General features: G+C 36.0%; 1 protein-coding gene across 1 annotated transcript; it reads right to left on the bottom strand.

Annotated features, from left to right (window-relative positions):
• Positions 1–2,072: 2,072 nt before the first annotated feature.
• CBLL1 (Cbl proto-oncogene like 1) lies at positions 2,073–19,648 on the bottom strand. The gene is made up of 6 exons (XM_054564660.1): positions 19,340–19,648; positions 15,129–15,296; positions 11,438–11,538; positions 10,965–11,048; positions 9,830–9,903; positions 2,073–6,922 (listed from the first exon to the last, which is right to left on the bottom strand). Exons 1-6 carry the CDS (start codon positions 19,350–19,352, stop codon positions 5,887–5,889), a joined length of 1,476 nt encoding a protein of 491 aa, XP_054420635.1. The 5' UTR covers positions 19,353–19,648; the 3' UTR covers positions 2,073–5,886.
• Positions 19,649–21,187: the final 1,539 nt, after the last annotated feature.

Here is a 21,187-nt window from a genome sequence, read left to right as displayed (position 1 = left end):
TTGCTCATATGTGGAATCCCATGAACAGACTGAACTAACAAGCAAAATGGGGGCAGACCCTTAAATGGACAACAGGATGACAGGTATTTGAGGGGTAGGTGAGGGGGTGGAGGGATTGAGCAAAAAGGAAAAAGGACTCATGGACATGGACAGCAGTGTGGTGATTGCTGGAACTGAAGTTATAAGGGGACTAAATGGTAACTGAAAAAATACAATAAAGATTAAATTTTAAAAAAGAAACTTTTCAGGCTAGAAGACATTGGCAAGAAATATTCAAAGTGATGAAAAGCAAGGACTTACAGCCAAGATTACACTAACCAGCAAAGCTATCATTTAGAATCAAAAGACAGGTAAAGAGCTTCCCAGGCAAGACAAAGCTAAATGAATACATCACCACCAAACTAACATTATATGAAATGTTAAAGGATCACCTTTAATAAGAAGATCAAGAATATGAAGAATAAAATGGCAACAAATAAATATCTATCACCAACTGAATCTAAAAAACAAAATAAACAAGCAGAACAGATACAGAATCAGATACAGATAATACTTTGATTGTTGCCAGATGGGAGGCAGGTTGCAGGGGGATGAGCCAAAAAGGTGAAGGGATTAAGAAGTACAGACAGATTGGTAGGCACAGAATAGCCATAGGGATGTAAAATACAGCATAGGAAATAGAGTAGCCAATGAGCATATATACATGACCCACGGACATGGACAATGGTGTGGGAATTGCCTGAGGAAGAAGCATGGAGGCTTGGTGGAGGGAGGCAAAGGGGAAAAAATTGGGACAACTGTAATAGCATAATCAATAAAATATAATTAAAAAGTTACATTTTTTTATATAACTAAGTTAGTTGCAGGTATCAGAGTCAGAATGCAGTCTAGACTGTCTGACTCCAGAGCCCAAGCTATTAACCATTAGGAAATATTACATCCCAAAAGAAATGAAAATCTATGTAAAACTGATCTAGTCCTAGACAGGACTAAACTTGGGAACAATATTAGGTGCATTCTACAGATTTGTTCCAAAGCCATTAATTTAGCACCGTACAAATAAACATAACCAATAAAGCTATTAGGAAACATGTTATTAACGTCCAGAATTAAATACTTATTATTTTCCTCTGATTATAATTGTGTGTGCGCGCGCGTGCGTGTGTGTGTTGGTAATACATTTTAAAAATATTTTTTTCCTGGCCACTATACTTTGAAAAGAATTTAAGAAATTTAAGAAATTTTTGAGGAAATTTAGGGATGACTACCATGAACAATTCCTAGGTAAGTTAGAATGTATACTCCTAAAAAAGTAGGGACCATACCTATTTTGGTCATCATTATATATCTATCATATAAGTGCTTAATTTATATATATAAAACTTATAATTTATATTTTTTATATAATTCATACGTATTTTTATAATGCTTGTATATATACACATATACATCCTTCCACGTCACCCACTATTTGACAACCCATGACAATCTTGTGTAATTAAAGCAACCTTCTAACTGATGTATCTTTGTCTCCCTTTTCTCAGCACACAACCAGAATAATCAATCCTTTTAAAAGAGCCAGGTATTTCATTCCTTTGGTCAGAATACCACAATGTCTTCCTATGTCAGGAAAAAGTCCTAGAAAGCCTGGGATCTCCCCATTCCATTATACCTCTCTGACCTCCTACCACTCATCTCTCATTCCACTCCACTCTGCACCATCCCTCAAATATTCCAGGGACAACCCCTCTTTTAAGGCCTTTACATTATGTGTCCCCTGGAAAGTTCTGCCCCATGTTATCTACATGTCCCTCATCTACTTATATCTTTGCCCAAATATCTGTCCAATGAGTTTTACCCAAACCACTTTAATAATATAAAGTTGCAAATCTAACCACTCGATTATTCCTTTTCTTTTATTCCGTAAGATTTTAACACATATAATTTAATGAAGTTTGTTAATCATCTGACTTTAAAGACTTTTGCATCCCAAGTGTAGAACGGTGCCTAGCATATAAATACATGAATGAATGAATGAATGAATGAATCTTTATATCCCAGACAGCAGGTGCTCAGCATATATTTATTGAGTATAGATCATGAAATACTACATTTAGCATAGATTAGGATGCTTAACCAGAGCACGGAGCCTATTTAGATTTCAGCTTTGTAACTACAATTATTAATATACACAACAAAATCATAGCAGTAGTTACCTCTGGAAGAATAATGTTCATTGCATCAGTGGTCAAGGGGATCTCTAGCTTTATTTGTAATATTACATTTTTTCCCAAATGATGTATCACTCATGTCATTAAAGTGAGTACAGATTTTAAAACAAAAAATTAAGAGATTTTGAAAGGAACACAGCAAAAGGGAGCAGGATTTTTCAATCTGAAGGCAAAGGGAGGACATTTCGAAACTGGGTGCTTACTACTAAGAATAGAAATGGGATATTCTGAGGTAATAAATTAATGTTTCAAAATGCTAGATTTTTAAAGACATGGTCCTGTCCAAGTGTGAAAGCTAAACCCATGACCTATCATCATTCACTTTAATCTTGTGATTCTGTAATGCCTAAAAATTCTTAAAGACAGGGAGATGGGACAATCAAACTCTAACACTAAAATGTTCCTTTAAGAATTCTTCCTTAACACCTTTCCCCTCAATGCTGGTGAATTGAAGGGGCATGAATCAAAACAAACAAAAAAAAGTTTGAAAATCCAAATGTCTTTATTAGTATCACTATTAAGTATTTTAGCTGGCTTACCTCCCTCCTCTCTTTAAGTCTAGGATACCCACTATTGCTTTATTAGATTGTGCATAAATTGCATTAAGTAAATTCTGCTTGGTTTCAAGGCCACAATTTAAAAGGTTACAGTGAAAAATACATCCACTTCAGAAAAATGTATGGATATCATTGTTAAACTTCAATATACCAATTTGATGGCTAATCTAATAACTGGAAAGGTATTTGTGTAGATATCTGTGAGTCTCTTCCATGTACTTATAGGATTTTTCACAAAATTTTTTGAGATAGGACTACAGGGCTTTTCCAAAAAGGTGTATGAAAGATACTCTTCCATGTTAGAACAAAGCCTAAAGCATCTCTGTATACTTTACATAGTACGTTCACTATGTGAATTTAAAAATATGTTCAAGTAATGTTCACTTAATATTCAGTGGTATCTAGTTAGTATTTACAAAATAATTTTGAGCCAGTGGTTTTTACAGGGCAAAATGGATATATGATCTTTGTAATTATTTCCCCAAATACTATATACTTTGAACAAACATGCCACTGAAGAAATTTAACATTCAACTTGCTCATTTAATCTCCAAAAGGGAGTCTAATTTTACTGTAAAAGTTCTATCAACAGAAACATGGAAAATTCTGCATTCTCCCAAATGTGTCATCATTAGGTAAAAACTCATTTAGGCAAAATAGTATTTATGCTTCCATTTTATTGTTTTTAAGAATTAAACTGCCACCTCAGTAGTCTTAAGAGCAATATAATGAAACATACATACATTTAATTTAGACTGTGTCCATTATAGTTTCAAAGGCTTCCCTGAAATACGGCTGGAATTCACATCTTTTTTAAGGAAAGAAACACTAACAGTAATTTTGTTATCCTTATACCCCCCCACCCTCGTTCAAACAATAACTGGATGAATTCAAGTCTAACACATTTAAAAATTTTGTCTGCTACAACACATTCATCTGATCTGCCTTCTTGCATAACTTGCATTTCTTAAACCTAACTGAAAATAAATCATTTTTTAAAAGCCTACAAGAATTCTCTTAATATATGGAATTTTATCATGATGCTTTTTTTTGTCCAACCCATAGGCTAAGTGGTTTCATAACCACAATCAACTCGAGAAAAATTTCAATAAAAACAGAAGAGTTCCTCATAAATAGTTGAGCTCTAAAGTGAATTTGGCTATTCTCTTATTAATGAAACAAAGAATGGTATTGGATTTTCAACACCACTTTATAACAGTTCCTAAATAGGAGCATGAAAGGGAATCAAGTTTGCACCAGTCCAAGTACCTACAGTAATATGATAGAAGCACTCACCACCAACTTTTCACACTATTTCACTCCCATGCTTCTAATAACAAAAATTTCTCACTAGAAATATTACATTAACACTGGACTCTCAAATTGATAGGTGTGAAAAAATCACTTTTAAAAAGTATTATTAGTTATTTTTGACTGGTCACGGTTGAAATGGCCATTTATATTGTTTCTAACTTCAGCTCTAAGTTCATAGATGACTTTGCGTCTGATTACCCAAAATGAGAAACTGTTTTGCCTGTACCTGACAGAATTGAATGGTAAATTAGCTATCCGTTCACCCTTTGTCAAAAAGAAATAATCTAAATTTACACACTATAAACTATTCAATAAAGGATATCTGCATACTACACATTTCATGTTTATATTATGCACCATTTTCGGGGGGAGGAAATACTTCACAGGGGTTTATTCAAAGGATACATAATAATATCCTATGAATAATAAATTGTACATGAATTCTGTAGAAACTGAGTGGTCATCTTAGGAGGACTATAACAAGCCCCTATAATGCAAAAGCTGACTCTAAAGGCACCTTATAAAGCACTGAAATTCACAATTTAGTCGCTTTTCTCCAATACAAAATCATCTGGTAGTCTTCACTGTTGACCCCACGTTAAAATATCCCAAGTTTTAGACTGTTTAACCAATAAAAGGAAATTATTAATAGTTTTAAAATTTCAAGTTAAAGAAAGAACCCTTATCACAGTAATGAAACCTGAGCAACGCAAGTTTGTGACTACAAGAATGTCCTTCATTAATACAGTATTCAAATTCCTCCATGGCATTCAAATTGTAATTTAAAAACCAATAAACAAGACCCCACTTAAGCAGAGAATCAAACTGTATTGAAATGAGGAATTACATAAAGCCTATTCAGCCCTAAATATTAAAGACAATGAGCAGAGTAGAACACACTTCATCTAAAGAACACCATTTAAACAGGTCTATGTAACATAACTAATATTAGTAAGTGTGGTGAATCATGTGATTCCAACCATTCAGTAAAAAGCATTAATGAATAACAGCATCATCCCCCAACAGCCTGAAGCCTGTAGAGCCTACTACTTTGGCCTTATCTTTCCAAATAATTAGTAATGCCTTTAATATTACAAACATAAATATATCTTCAGTACTGGAATTTCATTGTATTTTGGTGCTCCTGAGGCTGCCTAAAAATGAAAAGGCATCCAAGTGAAGTGCATTATATACTTAATATACCTCAAAATTTCAGTGCCTAAAATGTGAAATAATTTTCTACCATTTAACAGTCTGCCTTACAGTAAATTCTAGTAGATTTTTACTTTTAGGATTTTATTGTAACTTTGGGAAATTAGTGGTAAAACATATGGTTTTAAAAAACAGTATGTGGCTGCACTTAAATTCACATAAAAATAGCATTTTTACAACCATATTGAAATTTAATCCTTTTACACAGGTTAACAAAATGTATCACAAGAAAAATGAAACTGGGTTTAACAAAAGCAGTATTCTTGAAAGTGGAACAATAAAAATTTTTTTCTAATTTTTTACAAATGGTCACCTCTGGGTCAATTTACCACACTAGGGGAACAAAGTTGTTAAAATATAGCTGTGATCTCCTGAGCCACTTATCTGCACTACAGTATAGCACTTGAAATCAATCCTAAGGTGGAGATTTAAAACATTTTGAGACAAGACCCTAAGTGTTTTATAGCCACCTCAACAAGAGGTGTTTTTCCTTCCCAAAACAGTCAAAGCTTAATTAAAAGATTGACTATACATAATTTTTTTCACCATATCTTCAGTTCAAAATACTATTATCATTGGTAATATGGTCTATATCTTGTCTGATCGGGATGATGTGGTCCAGGAAGTGGGGTCTGAGAAGGCGGACCCTGCATTCGTGGAGGAGGCGGCGGCCCTCTCGGTGCAGGCCATATACCAGGACTCATTCCCCCTGGTTGTGTAAATGGAGGACTCAGAGTTCCTTGATCTTCAGTGAACTGGGGTAAAGAGTTAGGATTATAATGGTGAGGAGGGGGTGCAGTTACAGGTGGACCACCATGTTGAGGTGGGGGAGGTCCTGGAGGAGGATGATTCATATAAGGTGGCATCTGGGCAATAATATGTCCAGGGGGAGGGGTTATTGGTGGTGGAGCAGAGGTCATTGGTGGAGGTGGAGCTTGGCTATAAACCAAGTGAGGAGTACCTGCAGCCTGGGGAGGATGTGGCATTGGATGGCTTATTGGTGGTGGAGGAGGAGGGGGTGGTGCATAATGTTGCTGTGGAGGCATAATATGATGAGGGTGCGATACCACCGGCTGACCCTGATATTCAGGGTGATGGTGAGCAGGTGCTGGGGCAGGAGGTGGTGGTTCTCTAGCACCTGAATTTGAGTCATCCTGAATAGGGACAGTTATTAAATTGCTGTGTTTTCTTGTTGAAATACGAAAGGTTTCCTGACTGACCGAACGAGGTGGAGGTGGAGCCATGGACAATTCTGCTGGAGGAGCACGAATATCCTCATGTGGCTGATTATAGTGCTCGTGTGACACATGTTGCAAAGGAGGTGGTGGCATCATGATGTGCTGCTTTGGCGGAATATGGCTCATATGGTGCTTGTCTGGCGGCATTATAAAACGATCAGGGATTTCAGTTGGCGGTGGGGCAATAGGAGGATGAACATTTTCAAGTGAAGCACGGGTAACAGGTTTTCCAGCTCTCATATGGCGGTGGTTGATATGAGCCTGTAAGTCTCTCTGAGACAAATATGTTCTCTTGCACCCTTGAACAATGCTACACATGAAGAGAGAACCTCGTGTACACTGCTCAATTCGCTGCACAGGATCACTACAGCTAAATTAGAAAAAAAAAATTGATTTACTAAGACAGACTTTAAAAATAATGCACTTAATTTCAAAGATATGCTTATTTTTAAAACTTGTTATGGAAAATACTGCAAAAGTTCACAATTAAAAATTATACTGTTAAGTCAACCTTTAATCTTTCCCACTTTGTTCACTATTAAGTGTCAGCTTCTAACAACTGCAGAACTCTTAATTCAAGAAAACATTGAAAGTGTATCAAAGAGATTATCTCATTTTCTCAAACAATTCCATGCTTTGTGTCCATTTGCAAAAAAAGAAAAAAGAAAACCCAGGAAGTGCAAACCAAACATCACAATCATGGAATTCAAACTTGTATAGTATTTGACTAACAAGTATTTGCTGAGCAAACATTAAGTGAAAGAACACTAAGTGAAAGATGCTGCAAGGACTACTAAAACAAAACCATCCTAACATCAGGTTCTTAAAATTAAAAAGCATAAAATTTAAATTCAAACCCTGGCTATCAAGAGTCTCTTACAGAAGGGATCTTTTTGGATGGTCAAATTTACTACTAAAAATCATTACACACTCCTGCCTTTCTAAACTGTAAACACAAATTTTAACTCGGTATTTTAACAACTCAGGGTCAAAATTGTTAACTATTCTTCATTCTCTATGGTTAGTCTACTCTTGCCTTTAGAATCTTCTGAAACAGAAGAGAACTAAACCAGGAATCAAAAAAATTGGGACCCAGCTAGCTATGTAATCTTGTAGAGGCCATTTAATCTGTTTCTTCATCTATAAAATGGGTTAAAACATCTACTCAACCTAAGTCATTGTTTTTTTATCTGCTTCACCAAAGAGTATCCTTAAATCAATGAAACAATAGAAATGACACTATTTAATCACTAAATACACTATACATGCATAACTATAAGGTAATATCATTAAATATGTATGTCAGGTTACTTGACACTATATTAAATAGATCTGTATTCTTTTTTTAATTATTTTTATTTTTTTAATCCTCGCTCAAGGACATGCTTATTGATTTCAGAGAGAGAGAAGGGAGGGAGAGAAAAATCAATGTGAGAAACATCCATCAGTTGCTTCTCACATGTGCGCCAACCCAGGATGGAACCCACAGACTTTAGGTTCATGGGATAACACTCTAAACAACTGAGCCACTCTAGCCAGGGTGACTCTATATTCTTGACTTCTGAGTTGTATCTGTATTTCCATCCTTGTCATAAGGCTGGTACTCCTTGAAAGTAACAGGCTTCCCTTTAATAGCCATTTGACACACTTCTCACTTTTTGCTTCTTTTCACTGTAAGCTCAAGAGTGTCTCCACAGTAACAGGATGTGAGGCACTTTCTTTGAGATAATGCTTAAAAGCAGTAGTATATAATAGTTACATTAACTTGGATTGCCATTTCTTTACTTCCTGATGTGGGTCTGTTAGTCCAGACAGGATATGCTCTAAGAAGCTAAGAGTCAATCAGTGAGGTGCTTACTGGAGTCACATTTAATAACTTGAAAACTAAATTTCCTTTTAAATATTAACATTAAAACATTTACATCAAAGAGAAAAGCTTTTAGTGTACTCTACCAGTGTTTTACAACATCTAAAAACCCTTTATCCCAATGACATTATCAAATAAATTTACTATATAATTTTATGCGACTGAACACCATGTTGGTAAATTAGGCATTAGAGAAAATTAGGCAAACAAGAGAATATGCACTGTTAATTTCATAATCCTTCTGAATTATAATTCTACAAAAGGAATATTATTTAAATTCATACTACAGATTTTATAATTTGTGACTTTAGAGAGCTAATAACAATATGCCTAGACAATCAGTTTTTACTGGTTTGTTAATGAATCATCCTTTCTCAATGATGCCAGTCTTCCTACAACCATAAAAGGAAATTGTCCCTTACAATTGTTCAAGGCTTTGCTATCAACCAAAAGAACAATTATTGGGATAGCTTCTGACACAGGTTAGAAGGAATCTAGGACAAGAAGTGTCTCTCAAAGCTTTCCTCAAGCCTTCTATCAAGGGTTCTACATCAATATAAAAATCCCTAATTTAATGTGGATCCTTCAAGACCATTCCAAAATGAACCAATGCCTCTAGATCTTCATAACTTGCCTGAGTCTATGCCATGATGATGTTCTAAGATATGCTCAAGACACAATAATCGAGTTGGAAGGTAATAAATAAGAGTTTATACTTACATATAGTACTTACTACATGCTAGGTAATATATAGATATATATTACATATACAATAATATATTATTAATTCTAATAATAACCCAACAAGGTAGGTGCTATTATTAGCTCCATTTTACAGATGAAGAAACAGTCTACAGGGTCTGGCAGAAGTAACACCTGCTTGAGTATGGTTGTTGGGTAATAATATGGGTGTAACAATTTATAGTTTGAATTTGAACATTTCACCTAAAATGTCTTATCGTATGCTTGAGTGTGATATTGTTCAGTTAGACTTACATGCTTATGATTTTGTAATAAAAAGGGGACGTTATTTGTGCCAGACCCTGTATATCACACAGCTAATAAATGGCAGAACACAGATTTGAACCCAGGAATTCTAATTCCAAAGTCTTTGCTCTCAGTCACTATTCAAAATCACCATCTAGTGTCCCATCAAAACAAGAAAATAACTATTTTTGACTTATAACAAATTTTGTCATGACAATTATATTTTGTCAATTTGGCCAATTTGAATTGACTGATAACAGCTATCCTAAAAAGGTTAAGGCCAACTCTAGGCTCACAGAGAAAGAGTAGCCATGCCTCTACATTTGACATGTTGCTATTGGTATACATCACCTCTGACCTTTAATCAAGATTATAAATCTTTAGCACAAACTTCATTATTTAAAAATTTAATGATGATCTTACCCTGGACACATCTTATCTCCCTTTTTTTCATGTAAGATAGCACAGTCATAGCAAAAAACGTGCTTGCATGGAATCTGTGAATAGACATATTACACATATTAGAACAAATTAAAATATTTCATTAAAAATCATTAAAACAGTAAGGATAGTGACCTAGACATAGAAGGCACATGAGAATTGTTTGTTAAAATGAACATTTATTAAGTAATAATTGTATAAAAGCAGTAGCCTTTTTCAGTCACAAAGCCCTTTGATTTTGTGATGAAAACTTTGGCCCTTTCCCTAATAAATGTATACATGAACATTCATTTATACTTTCTGAAGGTATAAACCCTATGAATCTTATCCATGGTTCCTACTGGTTAAAAGCTCCTGAAAAAGAATACTGTAACCATGTTTTATTTCTTATCCTGTTCCTCCTGAAACTATTCCAAAGCAATAAGATAACAAGTATCTCGTACATTTAACATAAGTAGCATTTTCCCCTGGTAGTCTTATAGTAATAAACTTATAAAAATCTAATAAATCAGGAAACAGGAAAATGATGTTAAGCCATTTTAAAATTTGCAGCCCATTACTGTTACTTAGCTATAAAGCAACAGTGCACAATCCATACCTCTACCTTCACAAATATATTATTGAATTCAATTTTTTTCAAACACAAATATAAAACTACATTTTTAAAAGGGAGGATATGTCAAAAATGCTATAAAATTAGGTTGTAATTTTTTTAATGAGAATTCCAATTCTCAAAAATAAGTGTTATTAACTCAGTTTGAGATTAAAAATTATAGCCTTCAAAAATTAATAACTGATTTTATTCTATTAAACAAGAAAAAAAACTTTCCTTAACAAACAGAATAAACAAACAGGTATCCAACAGTCCAAATAAATTATTTAGTTTTCAAAGTTAGTTCCCATAATCAATACTTTACAAAGCAATTCAAGAGTTTGTCAAGACAATTACATTAAATGTATATTATCCCAAAATTTCTCTTAGCTATCTCACATTTATTTTAAATGTCACAAACTTAATTATTAAACAGTGATAAACCTATCTACTTAAATTTCAGGACCCTACTTCTACAAACATGTTTATATTTACAGAAATAGAATTTAATTTAATTATGCTTACCATTCGCCCATAGATCTTAATAGGCAATCCACATTTGTCACAGAAATGAACTGGTGTATCATCCTTTTCACCAAGGATGTTTATCTGTTAAAATGACATAATTAAAATTTCCTTTTTAAGCATTTCTAAAAATCCTACCTATAATTTACACAATGAATCTACATTTTATAAATGTTGTTAAAACAATTAGAAATAAGTTTCTTGGTATCCTCCCATATTCCACACCATTGGCTGTGCTACCAGTTTTTTGTTTCTTTTTTCTTAAACAGTGTCAATGGTTACTGATTTTACTTGACTTTATTAAAAATTCAAATTATTTTTGGAAGTGGTGAAAATAGGGCATTAATAAACAAATGAGTTGTGTGTGCTGAAAAACAGCAATAAAAGTTCATGCCACTCTTCTTTAAGTACACTTCATTGTTCCAATAAAATATTTAAAATACCTTATTGCTCTAACACACTTTTATTTATACCTGAAAGTCCCAAAAAAGGTGTCCAGGAAATCTTCGCTGACTTCCAAACAGTTCACCCCCCTTGCAGTCATACCGTTCTTCTTCATTATAATCAAATCCTTCTGAGGAAAGAAAGAGTTATCTATTAACTTTTCCTGTCTCACATTTCATTTTGGTAGTACATGTACATGGTAAAATAAGCTTTTCCCTGCTGTTTTTCAAAGCTCTTCTACGAACAAGATAACCGAGACTAGTTTAAACATCAGCTAGAAATTATCTTGGTGATCATGTAGTCCAACTCTGCAACTTCATAACTGAAAGTATTCCAGTAAGGAGACCATAACAACACAGAGAAGGTAAGTATAAGAGCTAGAAACTCAGATCTCTTTACTTCTATTCAAGTGCTATTATTAACCCAACTATCTCTAGTACAAAAACTTTAACTAATTATCCCCGTCATGATTACTACACAAATTTTAAAGATACAGACCATCATTCAATCTATCTACAAAAGCAGTAGGCCAAAAGACTATAATGAAACAAGAAATTCTGCAAATTTTCTTTTTATGACTTAGTAAATTGGGTATCTTCTTCTTCAGCCTTAAACTGAGCTTGATTTTAGAAATATCAACATATTGATACTTCATTCCTCCAATTAAAACCACTCCCTGGTTAATCATCCAAACAGATGAAGCCATGTATATCTACTTCCATATCATACATAGTTACAAGTATCCTCTCCTCCCCTATACTGCATATATCAGTATCAGTAAACTTAAAACAATATGAAGATTAAATGAGCTCAATTTCTCTGACCTAAAGAAAAGGTTGATGGCAATCCTCTCATCCCATACAAAAGAACCAAAAAAACAATGCGGTCTGATGGGGATTCTAGGTAGAATCCAATTAACTAAAAGTAATGGTAAGACAAATCTATCCCTCCAAAGTGCCAAGTTTCTAATGACTCTTTTGGCACTAGAAGTGGTAAACAGAGTAGCAAAGCACACAAGTTTTAACTTTACCCACATGGCTAAATTACAGCACCTGTGTATAATACACAAAACACATGGACAGAACAGATAGACAAACACATGGACAGACACACACACAGCAACGTGAGAATTTTTTAAAGCTTATAGACACTCCAGTGTACTGCTTGCTCTCGCCAATCAAATGTAGAGTTCAAGGAGTGTTCTTGTAAGTCATATCTGAGTAACTATAGGGTTCTTTTTTTTTATGGCCAATTTACACCTTATAAAGCTGGTATATTCTAAAACTCAAAATAAGAAAATTGATTTTTCTTAAATATCTAAAACTCAAAAAATTACTGAGCAGAACAATAGCCAAGGAAATTAGGAGCTTATTATAATTTTTCAGAGTAGTTCAACCTGAATGCCATCTTTCATTAAACTATATAGATATATATATATATGTATATATATATATATATCTGTATATCTGTATAGGCACCTTACTGGCACCCAAAACCCTTATTTTGAACAATGCCTAATGGAAAAGTCCAATCAATAATTTTACCCCAAATAGGTAAATATAATGTATCAAAAAATTATCTTCAGCCTCAGTTTGCTCTTATTAATAGAGATTGGTAATAATAGCTCCCCACTGAAAGGACTGTGGGCTTGGGGGTAGGAAGGGAAGATGAAGGGATACCTTAACGGAAAGGGTAGAGGGGGATTTTAGCTTTTTTGCATTACTTGGATTATTACAAGATATGTACATTACTGTGTAGTTTTAAAAAATTATTTAAAAAAACAAAAAGGCCAAGGGGGAAACCCTCCTTCCTGATAGTGCAGCAGCAGCCCTAGTTGCTATACCACGATTTATAACATTTGACTTCAAATACTTGTTTAGATGAGGAGAGAAATCCTATAATAAAGGGAACCATAATATAAGGTATAATGAAAAGTTTGATTCTAAAAAAGGAAATATACAGATTGTCAGGAGAGATAAAAATACTCGTAGAAATTTAATATATGATAATGGTATGATTCCTGTTCAAAAGGAAAAGACAGATTACTCAATCGGGAAAACAATGAGCTGTTTTACAGAAAAAATAAACAGAGCTAGCTCCACTTTTTTTCTTTTTAAATAACAGAATATGTTATCATCCATAATGTTCCAAAGCAGGGGTCAGTAAACTTTCTATGAAATGCCAGATAAGTAAATACTTACTTAGGCAATTACTCAACTATGTATGCCATTACAGTGTGAAAGCAGCCATAAATAATACTTAAATGAATCGGCATGGCTATGTTCAAATAAAACTTTATTTTGCCCACAGGCCGTTTGCTGACCCTATATAAGGGTAAAAACAAAAATTGTTTTATAATCATGAAATATGGAAAAGGCCTTTCTAAGAATGCCATAAAACTTAGAAGTCACAACAGAAAAGATTGGCTATTTCTACTTAGAATTTCCCAGTTTCTCTACAACAAATATTTTATATATAACATTCAAGACAAGTAGGGAATATATACAATATAAGACAAAGGGTCAATTTTATTAATTTACAAAGAACTCATAAAAATCAAGAGAAAGACAACCAAACAGGAAAAAAAAAAAATGGGAAAGGGACATAAACAGGTCGATCCTAGGCAAAAGAAATGCCCAATAATATAAAAGACATACAATTTTACTCATAATTAAGGAAATGTATATCAAAACAAAAATTTTGAAAAGTTAATAGTCAGTACCAATATTGGTGTGTGGGAGTATAACCTGAGGTACTGTTTTTCAAGAACCATTTGACAATATTTGTGTAAGTCTAAAAATGCACAGTATCCATCTAGTTCTAAAAGGTCCAAATCATGCCAAGTTTAAATTCTACAACATATACATAGTAAGGAATATGTACAAGGATATTAATGCAACACTGTTTTTAACAGTAAAACATTAGCAAAAAAATTGTTAAATAAGTTATGGTAATATCAACAAATGAAATACATAAACTTAATTTCTTAAATGAGGTATATCTGTATGTACTGAGAAGGCAAAATCTCAAATGCACCTTATATGAAAAAAGGGAAGTTACACATGGAAAAAGTAACTATAAGAAAGTCATGCCCTAGCTGGTGTGGTTCAATGGACTGCCTGCTGCCCTGCGAACCAGGAAGTCGCAGGTTTGATTCCCAGGCAGGGCATGTGCCTCCAAGAGGCAACGAATCAATGTATCTCTTGTACATTGATGTTTCTCTCCCTCTCTGCCTCCCTCCCTTCCCCCCTCTCTAAAATAAAATTAAACTAAAATTAAATTAAATACTCATAACAGGTCAATTTCAGGGAGAAGAGTTGTGGGGGGGAGAGGGACAATTTTACTTTTAATATTGTACTTTTGGTAATATTGTTTAGATTTTAACAACAGGCAGTGTTACTTTCAACGAAAGAAAACTAAACCAAAATAAAGGGTAGGACAAAAGTAGGTTTATAGTTGTTTTTATGGAATAACAATTAATAAATAATAATACAAGAATAAACTGCATCTCACATACTCACAAGTGTAAACCTACTTTTGCCTCACCCTGATTTATATATAGGGACAGAAAAGTACAACATGCCACAATGAGACATCAATAAAACCGAAAAATGAAGAGAGTATATAAGATTTTTAAAAGGTGGCTATAAGCAAGTAAAATCACATGGATTATTTGGAGGAACAAAAAGACTCCTGGACCTGTTAGTTTAAACAAATTACCTTCATCACCAGGTGGAGCCTTTGCAGGCATTCTGTTTATAGTCCTTTGAGTGCGGGGTGCAGCTTTGGCTTTGTTCCCTTGTTTAGAGATGAGCTTTATAGGAATTCTTCTTCGAACATCAAGACCACCCAATGATCCAGAACTATTAGTGCCTTGTAACTCATTGTCTATGTTAGGAAAAAAAAGTCGTAATTTCTTTTAGTTTTGGGGTTTTTTTTGATGGTTATTCTGCCACAAGTACTAAAGCAACATACCCATCATTATCAAGGGTTGAATATCTGGGTTCTGATTATAAATATGTACTATATTACAAGTTTAAGTGCTAATTTTCTCTACTGTGGATAAATCCTTAAAGAAATACTTTTTGAGACATGGAACTTTTCAAAAAGTTAATAAAAATTATAGAACTCTCCCTAAAAAAGTAGAAAAACTTTTTCATATAATTTCAGAGGAGTTTATAGAAACATAAAACCTTTCAAAGATAAGGGAAATGTCATAAAGTAGGAAATGCACATAAATTAGTTTTAAAAAAATAATAATGTTTTAAACATGACAAATTATTGAACAGGCTGTGTAACTGCCATTGTAGGAGATAGTACAATGGAAATTGATAGCCAAGCTGTCAATAATAAATTCAGTAAAGCCGAATTTGGAAGTAGCAACTAGTGGCCTCCAAGGCTAGTAGGATTACAGACATATTAAATTCACAATGATGATTTGCACTCTTTCTGAACAATATATAGAACAAAATTCAAAATGGGTCATAATAATTAACTGAAATAGCTTTTAGTCTACTTTATTCTATTACTTTTATAGTAGCTAACCCTCAAGACAAAATTCATGGAAAAGGAATTACAGAGACAGCTAAAATCCTGAGTTCAGATAAACCTAACTTTATCAACTTTCAACACTTCATTAAATGTATCAACACACTGAATAATATATTTTAACTGCTTTCATTCTAGTTGCTTATTTAAGTATAACTACCTACAAGCACTTGTTACAGCCAAAGGACAGACTGAATTTTTTTTTTGTTCAAGGGTATTCCTGATATTCCAAAAACTAAACAAAAAAACAAACAAAAAAAATACCAAGTTGTAGACAGCGAGTTAACAGTTCAACATTGCCCTTCATATATTAAAAGGACTTTTAATAGTTTTACCTTGGTGTATGATCTAAATACGAACATTTCATTACAAGTCCTTTTCACATCACCTTCAGTACTTGGCAGTCACTATTGTTGCTTGCTTAGCCTACCAGGACTTTCAAGAGCCTGCTGCCCCTTAATGTCTTGCTGCTTGCCTCATTCTGGGTCTGTCTTGGGTTTTTTTGGTTTATTAAGAAGCAGAACATACAGCTCAATTTCCTTTTGAATATGTCAACTAGAAACACCAAGCCCGTATCAGAAGTCTTTGGATATTACAAAGAAGGTGAGAACTAAGTATATAACTGGCCATTTAAGGTGAATCCACTTTTGTATTATATAGTTTTTTTAAAGGTGTGTTTAGAATTTTATCTTGAATTAAAGGAACCAAGAAATATTTTACAAAATTTAGGTTACAGTTACAACTAGGTACTAATTCTCAGAATGAGCAAAGAATTAATCAAGTGTTAACTAAAAGTTTCTTGGAGAAATTTTTCCAGCAAAACTCTATTAGAACACCACAGGATAGCCTTCACTGTAAGTTTGACTTTTCAGCATGATCATAAAATCGGTCATTTCTTCATAATCTTCCAGGGTTTCAGCAATCTCAAGGGCAGCTCTTAATCCTTTGATATTAAAATCATTCTTTTGAGATGCCTATCCTGTCCTAATGTCTCCAATTAACTGGCTAACTGGATTTCCTCACTTGCCAATGATTTCGTGATTCAAATAGTTTATGAACTTCATGGAAACCCGGGTGTTTTGTAAGAATTGAAATCACAATCTACAACAGCATTTGATACTGCTGCCTGATAGGAAACATCAAGGGTATAACAATATTAACTAAAAGAACAGAAAAGAAGCTAGCGTTAAACAGCAGGGATAACTGAGTAAGGACTAATTTTTTTAGCGGTCAACTCATTAGCAAATACTTTCATGTTGGGATGACTTTCACTTCCTTATGGCAACCTTTTAACTTAGGACAATTAGGATACTAAATACTCAGGTACACACCCACCCATATTACAATTTCCTAACATAATATTCTCTAAGCTGTGGATGGAGCTTTTCCAGCAACAGTTGGCTCAAAATGAGAAATATTTTGCTAACATTTGACGTTTGCTACTCTAACATCAAGATCCCAGACTTTCAATTCTATAATATTTCCAAACTAGTACTAGCATTCCTTAAAGCCCGTTCTAGGCCCTCTTCTGCATTCCCTTTCCTTAAGTGATATTGTCCATCCTTATGCCTTAAAATATCAACTATGTAGTACTAAGGTTCAAATACATGTTTTTCTGCCCAAATGTTTCCTCTGATCTCCACCGTCATGACATCTCCCCTTACATGACTCAATATATAGCTCTTCCTTAGCAGTCCAAAATCTTATTCTCAAATACCCATGAATCACCTCTACCCCTTAAAAAAGTTTTTCTCCCAAGTTCTCCCCAACTCAGTAATGGGCACGACCTAGCTGCTCAAACCTGAAACCTAGGCAGCTCTTCTTTCTCTCCAGTATCTCCAAACCAATCCACCAGTATGTGTTTAAGTACTACCACCAAAATATTTACTGACTCTGTCCACTCATGTTTTCACTTTAAATGGACCAACTTTTACTAAGCCAAGCATTCTTTCTGGTTTATTGCAACTACCTCCTAAATTGTCTATTTTCTATTATTCTTGCCTCCCTCTCTTACACCATTCTCCATAGAACCTATTATATTTTCCAAAGAGATAATGTTTCTCCTCTACTTCCATTCAATGGTTTCATATTGCACTTAAAATCCAGATCTTTGCAATGGTCTTCAAAGTCTTGCACAACCTGATTCCTGCCTTCCTTTCAAACTCACGTTAGAGCTCCTTCCCTCTTGCTAATAACTAAGCTGTAGTAGACTGGTCTTATTTTTTTCCTACTTGTCTTTGTATTTGCTTTCCTCCTCATTTATTCTATGGCTTGATTCTTCTCATCCATCAGATCTCAAATTATAAATGTAACCTTTCCAGAAAGACGTGACCACCCTGCCTGAAGCACCCCCCAATTAGTCTTTAACACAGTATCTGTTTACTGTCTTCTAAGAACTAATGATCTGTAAACATTTGGGATTTTTAAAATGTTTCTGTATCTTCCCCAATAGAATGTAACCTCCATTACAGCGGTAACTCAGTCTGTCTTATTTACCCTTCCATTATTCCATGTCCAGACCTACAGGACATCCCAAACAATACTTAATACAGGGAAAAGTCTTTTTCCCCTACCTGTGATATGGTTGACATAACTGTATGAGAGGCTTTCTAACTCCAAATACACTCATTCACTATTCAAAAACCACAAGGAAGCAAAAGCAAAAACAAAATAAAAACTCCACAAAACGAAGACTAGAACCATTCTTACTTGGAGAAAAAGATGTGATTATCTTCATTTTAACCTCTTCTTTATAAACGTCCCCAAACAATGAGTAAGGACCACAGCCGAAGCGCGGGGCATGTTTTGGGTTTAGGTGGAAAAGCTTCTCGGAGTACCATTCCGAACACCGTATCTGATCCCCTTCTCCCACCTCTATCTAGTCCATGAAGAACCGGAGAGACAATAACGACAGGCGGTGATCACCGCAGCACCCGCCCAAAGCTGACTGAAACAGCAGGAAGTCTCCAACCCACTCTCGCGCATCGACTCCCAGCGTAACGAGGGTTCCCCATTCCGCGATTGAAATCTACCCGCCAGTCCCCATAATGCAGGGCAAAACACCCGGGATGAGGTTTTTAAAAGATCCAGCCTTCTCTCCTCTCCACAAGGCCCGCTCCGCCCGCCGTCCGGGCTCGAAGCTCGGGAGAACCAGGTAAGAAACGGCTATCGCCGGCAGCAAGGCTGTGGGTACCACACCGGAGAGTAGGCCGGGAAGCAGCAGGCGCTTGCCAGGCACTGGGAGGGGTCTGTGAGATTTCTTTCTCACCGCCACACCCCAGTGCTGTAGGGCGAGCACAACCCCTCTATGCCCGCTAGGCGACCAGTCCCAGGCCGGCCAAGGGGGCATGGTACCGGGACCCCCACTGCCTCCGCCTCCTTACCAGTGTGATCCATGATTCGGCTCGCAGAGCACAGTGGGAGCGGAAGTCAACTGCGCCGGAGTCGCCAGGGGCGCTTGCGCGCTACCTTCCGGTGCCCGGGAGTCGGAAATAGAACCGGGTTGACCCGGCTTCGGCCTGCAAAAGCTTTCTTCTCTCGCTTACACTATCCAACTCCTGTGAGGGAGTCAGGCATAGTTCGGGCCGAGGGAGAAAGAACGACTTCGCGAACAGCTTCCCCTCACGTGCTTTTATAGAAAGGAGCCTTTAACTGTTGAAAGGAAACCGAAGGGAACCGGGGAGGGAGAAAGCGGTAGTGACTGGTGGAATAAGCTCGCGGCAGGTAAGGCAGACGCCCGCCCCCGCGGTGCGTCGCCTTCTGGGATTTGTAGTACGCCTAAGCCCTTGAGCCCGTAGGGCCAACCGCGCAGGTTCGGCCGTTAGGCTGGCCCCACCCTGTGGGCGGGGTATTGAATGAGTTTCTCCCCGCCCTGCCCCTCCCTACCCCGTCCTCGAGCGACAGTCTCCTCCCCTAGGTCTAGGAAAAGTGTAAACACGCGCGCTTCGGAAGGCGTACTCGGTTGGGAGGTTGCCCAATGGATGGCTGGCATGTGTGAAGCTTTCAGTGCTTGTCTATTGCTTTTCGTGATGAGCTATATAGACCCAAGGCCAGCGGACTTGGTGTATGTCCCCGTTGCCACCTCATTAGTTTCTAAGCATTTCAACACAGTTATGTTTGGTATTCATTGTCCACAGAAAACGCTTGTGCCGCTAGGAACCCCGAGAGCACGCCTCCTAAGGATTGGACGCATGGTCAGGTGGACAGCGCGTGCAGCGCAGCCGCCTGTTACTAGGGTACACCCGGCAATAAAGTGTGGAGTAGAACTGAAGGAGTGGATAGACGTGGGATGAGGTGGAGAGAGCGGTTAGGGACGGCGGGAAGGGCGAGGTTAAAAGGGAAAGGACTGAAAATAAGAAAGAGAGTTGCTACAACTGGCAGTACCTAGTTCCAGATCTTGGTCCCAGGGGTTTCTGGTTGCTGCTGCTTTCATCTTCCTTGGCCAAAACAAAGGAAAGTGCCAAAGAGTGGTTCCTGAGGACCTTCAATGCAGTCTCCACCTCGTGGACTTGGCTTATTTGTGTCCACTCCTTTCCCCAACCCTTTACACTTGATGCCCTTGAATAAGGAGAAAGGAGCACAGTTAGTGGAAAACACAAGCTGAAGAGTCAAGGGATTTGGGTTCTATTCTTGTCCTCCCTTGGTGACGACATCGTTACCGGGTTATTCACACTTTCAGTGCCAGAGTTCCTAGATCAATAAGAGATTATATTGACCTCTTTACTGAAATGTTTTCATGGTACCGAATTCCTAATAAAGTATGTGTAGCAATGTGCTCTATCTGTGTAGTTATACAGTAACAGCTTTGAATAATAATAGGATCAGTACTGTAAGTGTTCTGTTAATCGGTGAGTGTTTTACTGGGGATATTTTAAAAAAACACTGCCGCTATGTTTGCAGCTTTATAAACAAGTTTTTTAAGTACATACATAATTAAGAACAATTGTGAATCAAAGTTACCGCTGCCTTTGTTAAAATCTAAATTTCTGTATTACTAAGTGGCTTCCTGGATGCCTTCAATTGCTGGGCTTATTTTTTGTTTTGGAGGTTGGAGGAAGATTAACCTTTCTCTCAAAACCTCCGTTTCTCTAAATACATTACTGATATGATTGGACATTTGACCAGTTTGGGGTATAAAAGAAGGTAGTTTTCACCTAGAATGAGCTCTTTTTATTTTCTTATTCTCATATTTAACCTATCAGCCATACTTCAGATTGATGGAAATCCAGGTT

Source organism: Pteronotus mesoamericanus, unplaced genomic scaffold (genome assembly GCF_021234165.1).
Source record: "Pteronotus mesoamericanus isolate MK-2021 breed Mesoamerican mustached bat unplaced genomic scaffold, CSHL_Meso_final scaffold_85, whole genome shotgun sequence".
Classification (NCBI taxonomy): Eukaryota; Metazoa; Chordata; class Mammalia; order Chiroptera; family Mormoopidae; genus Pteronotus; species Pteronotus mesoamericanus.
This window is presented reverse-complemented; position numbering and strand designations above follow the sequence as displayed.

Coding starts and splice junctions, on each gene's coding strand:
- CBLL1 (XM_054564660.1), bottom strand. Junction 11,539..15,128: donor GGCTCCACCTGGTGATGAAG/GTAATTTGTTTA, acceptor TTCTTTCCTCAG/AAGGATTTGATTATAATGAA. Junction 6,923..9,829: donor GGAGATAAGATGTGTCCAGG/GTAAGATCATCA, acceptor TTTCTAATTTAG/CTGTAGTGATCCTGTGCAGC.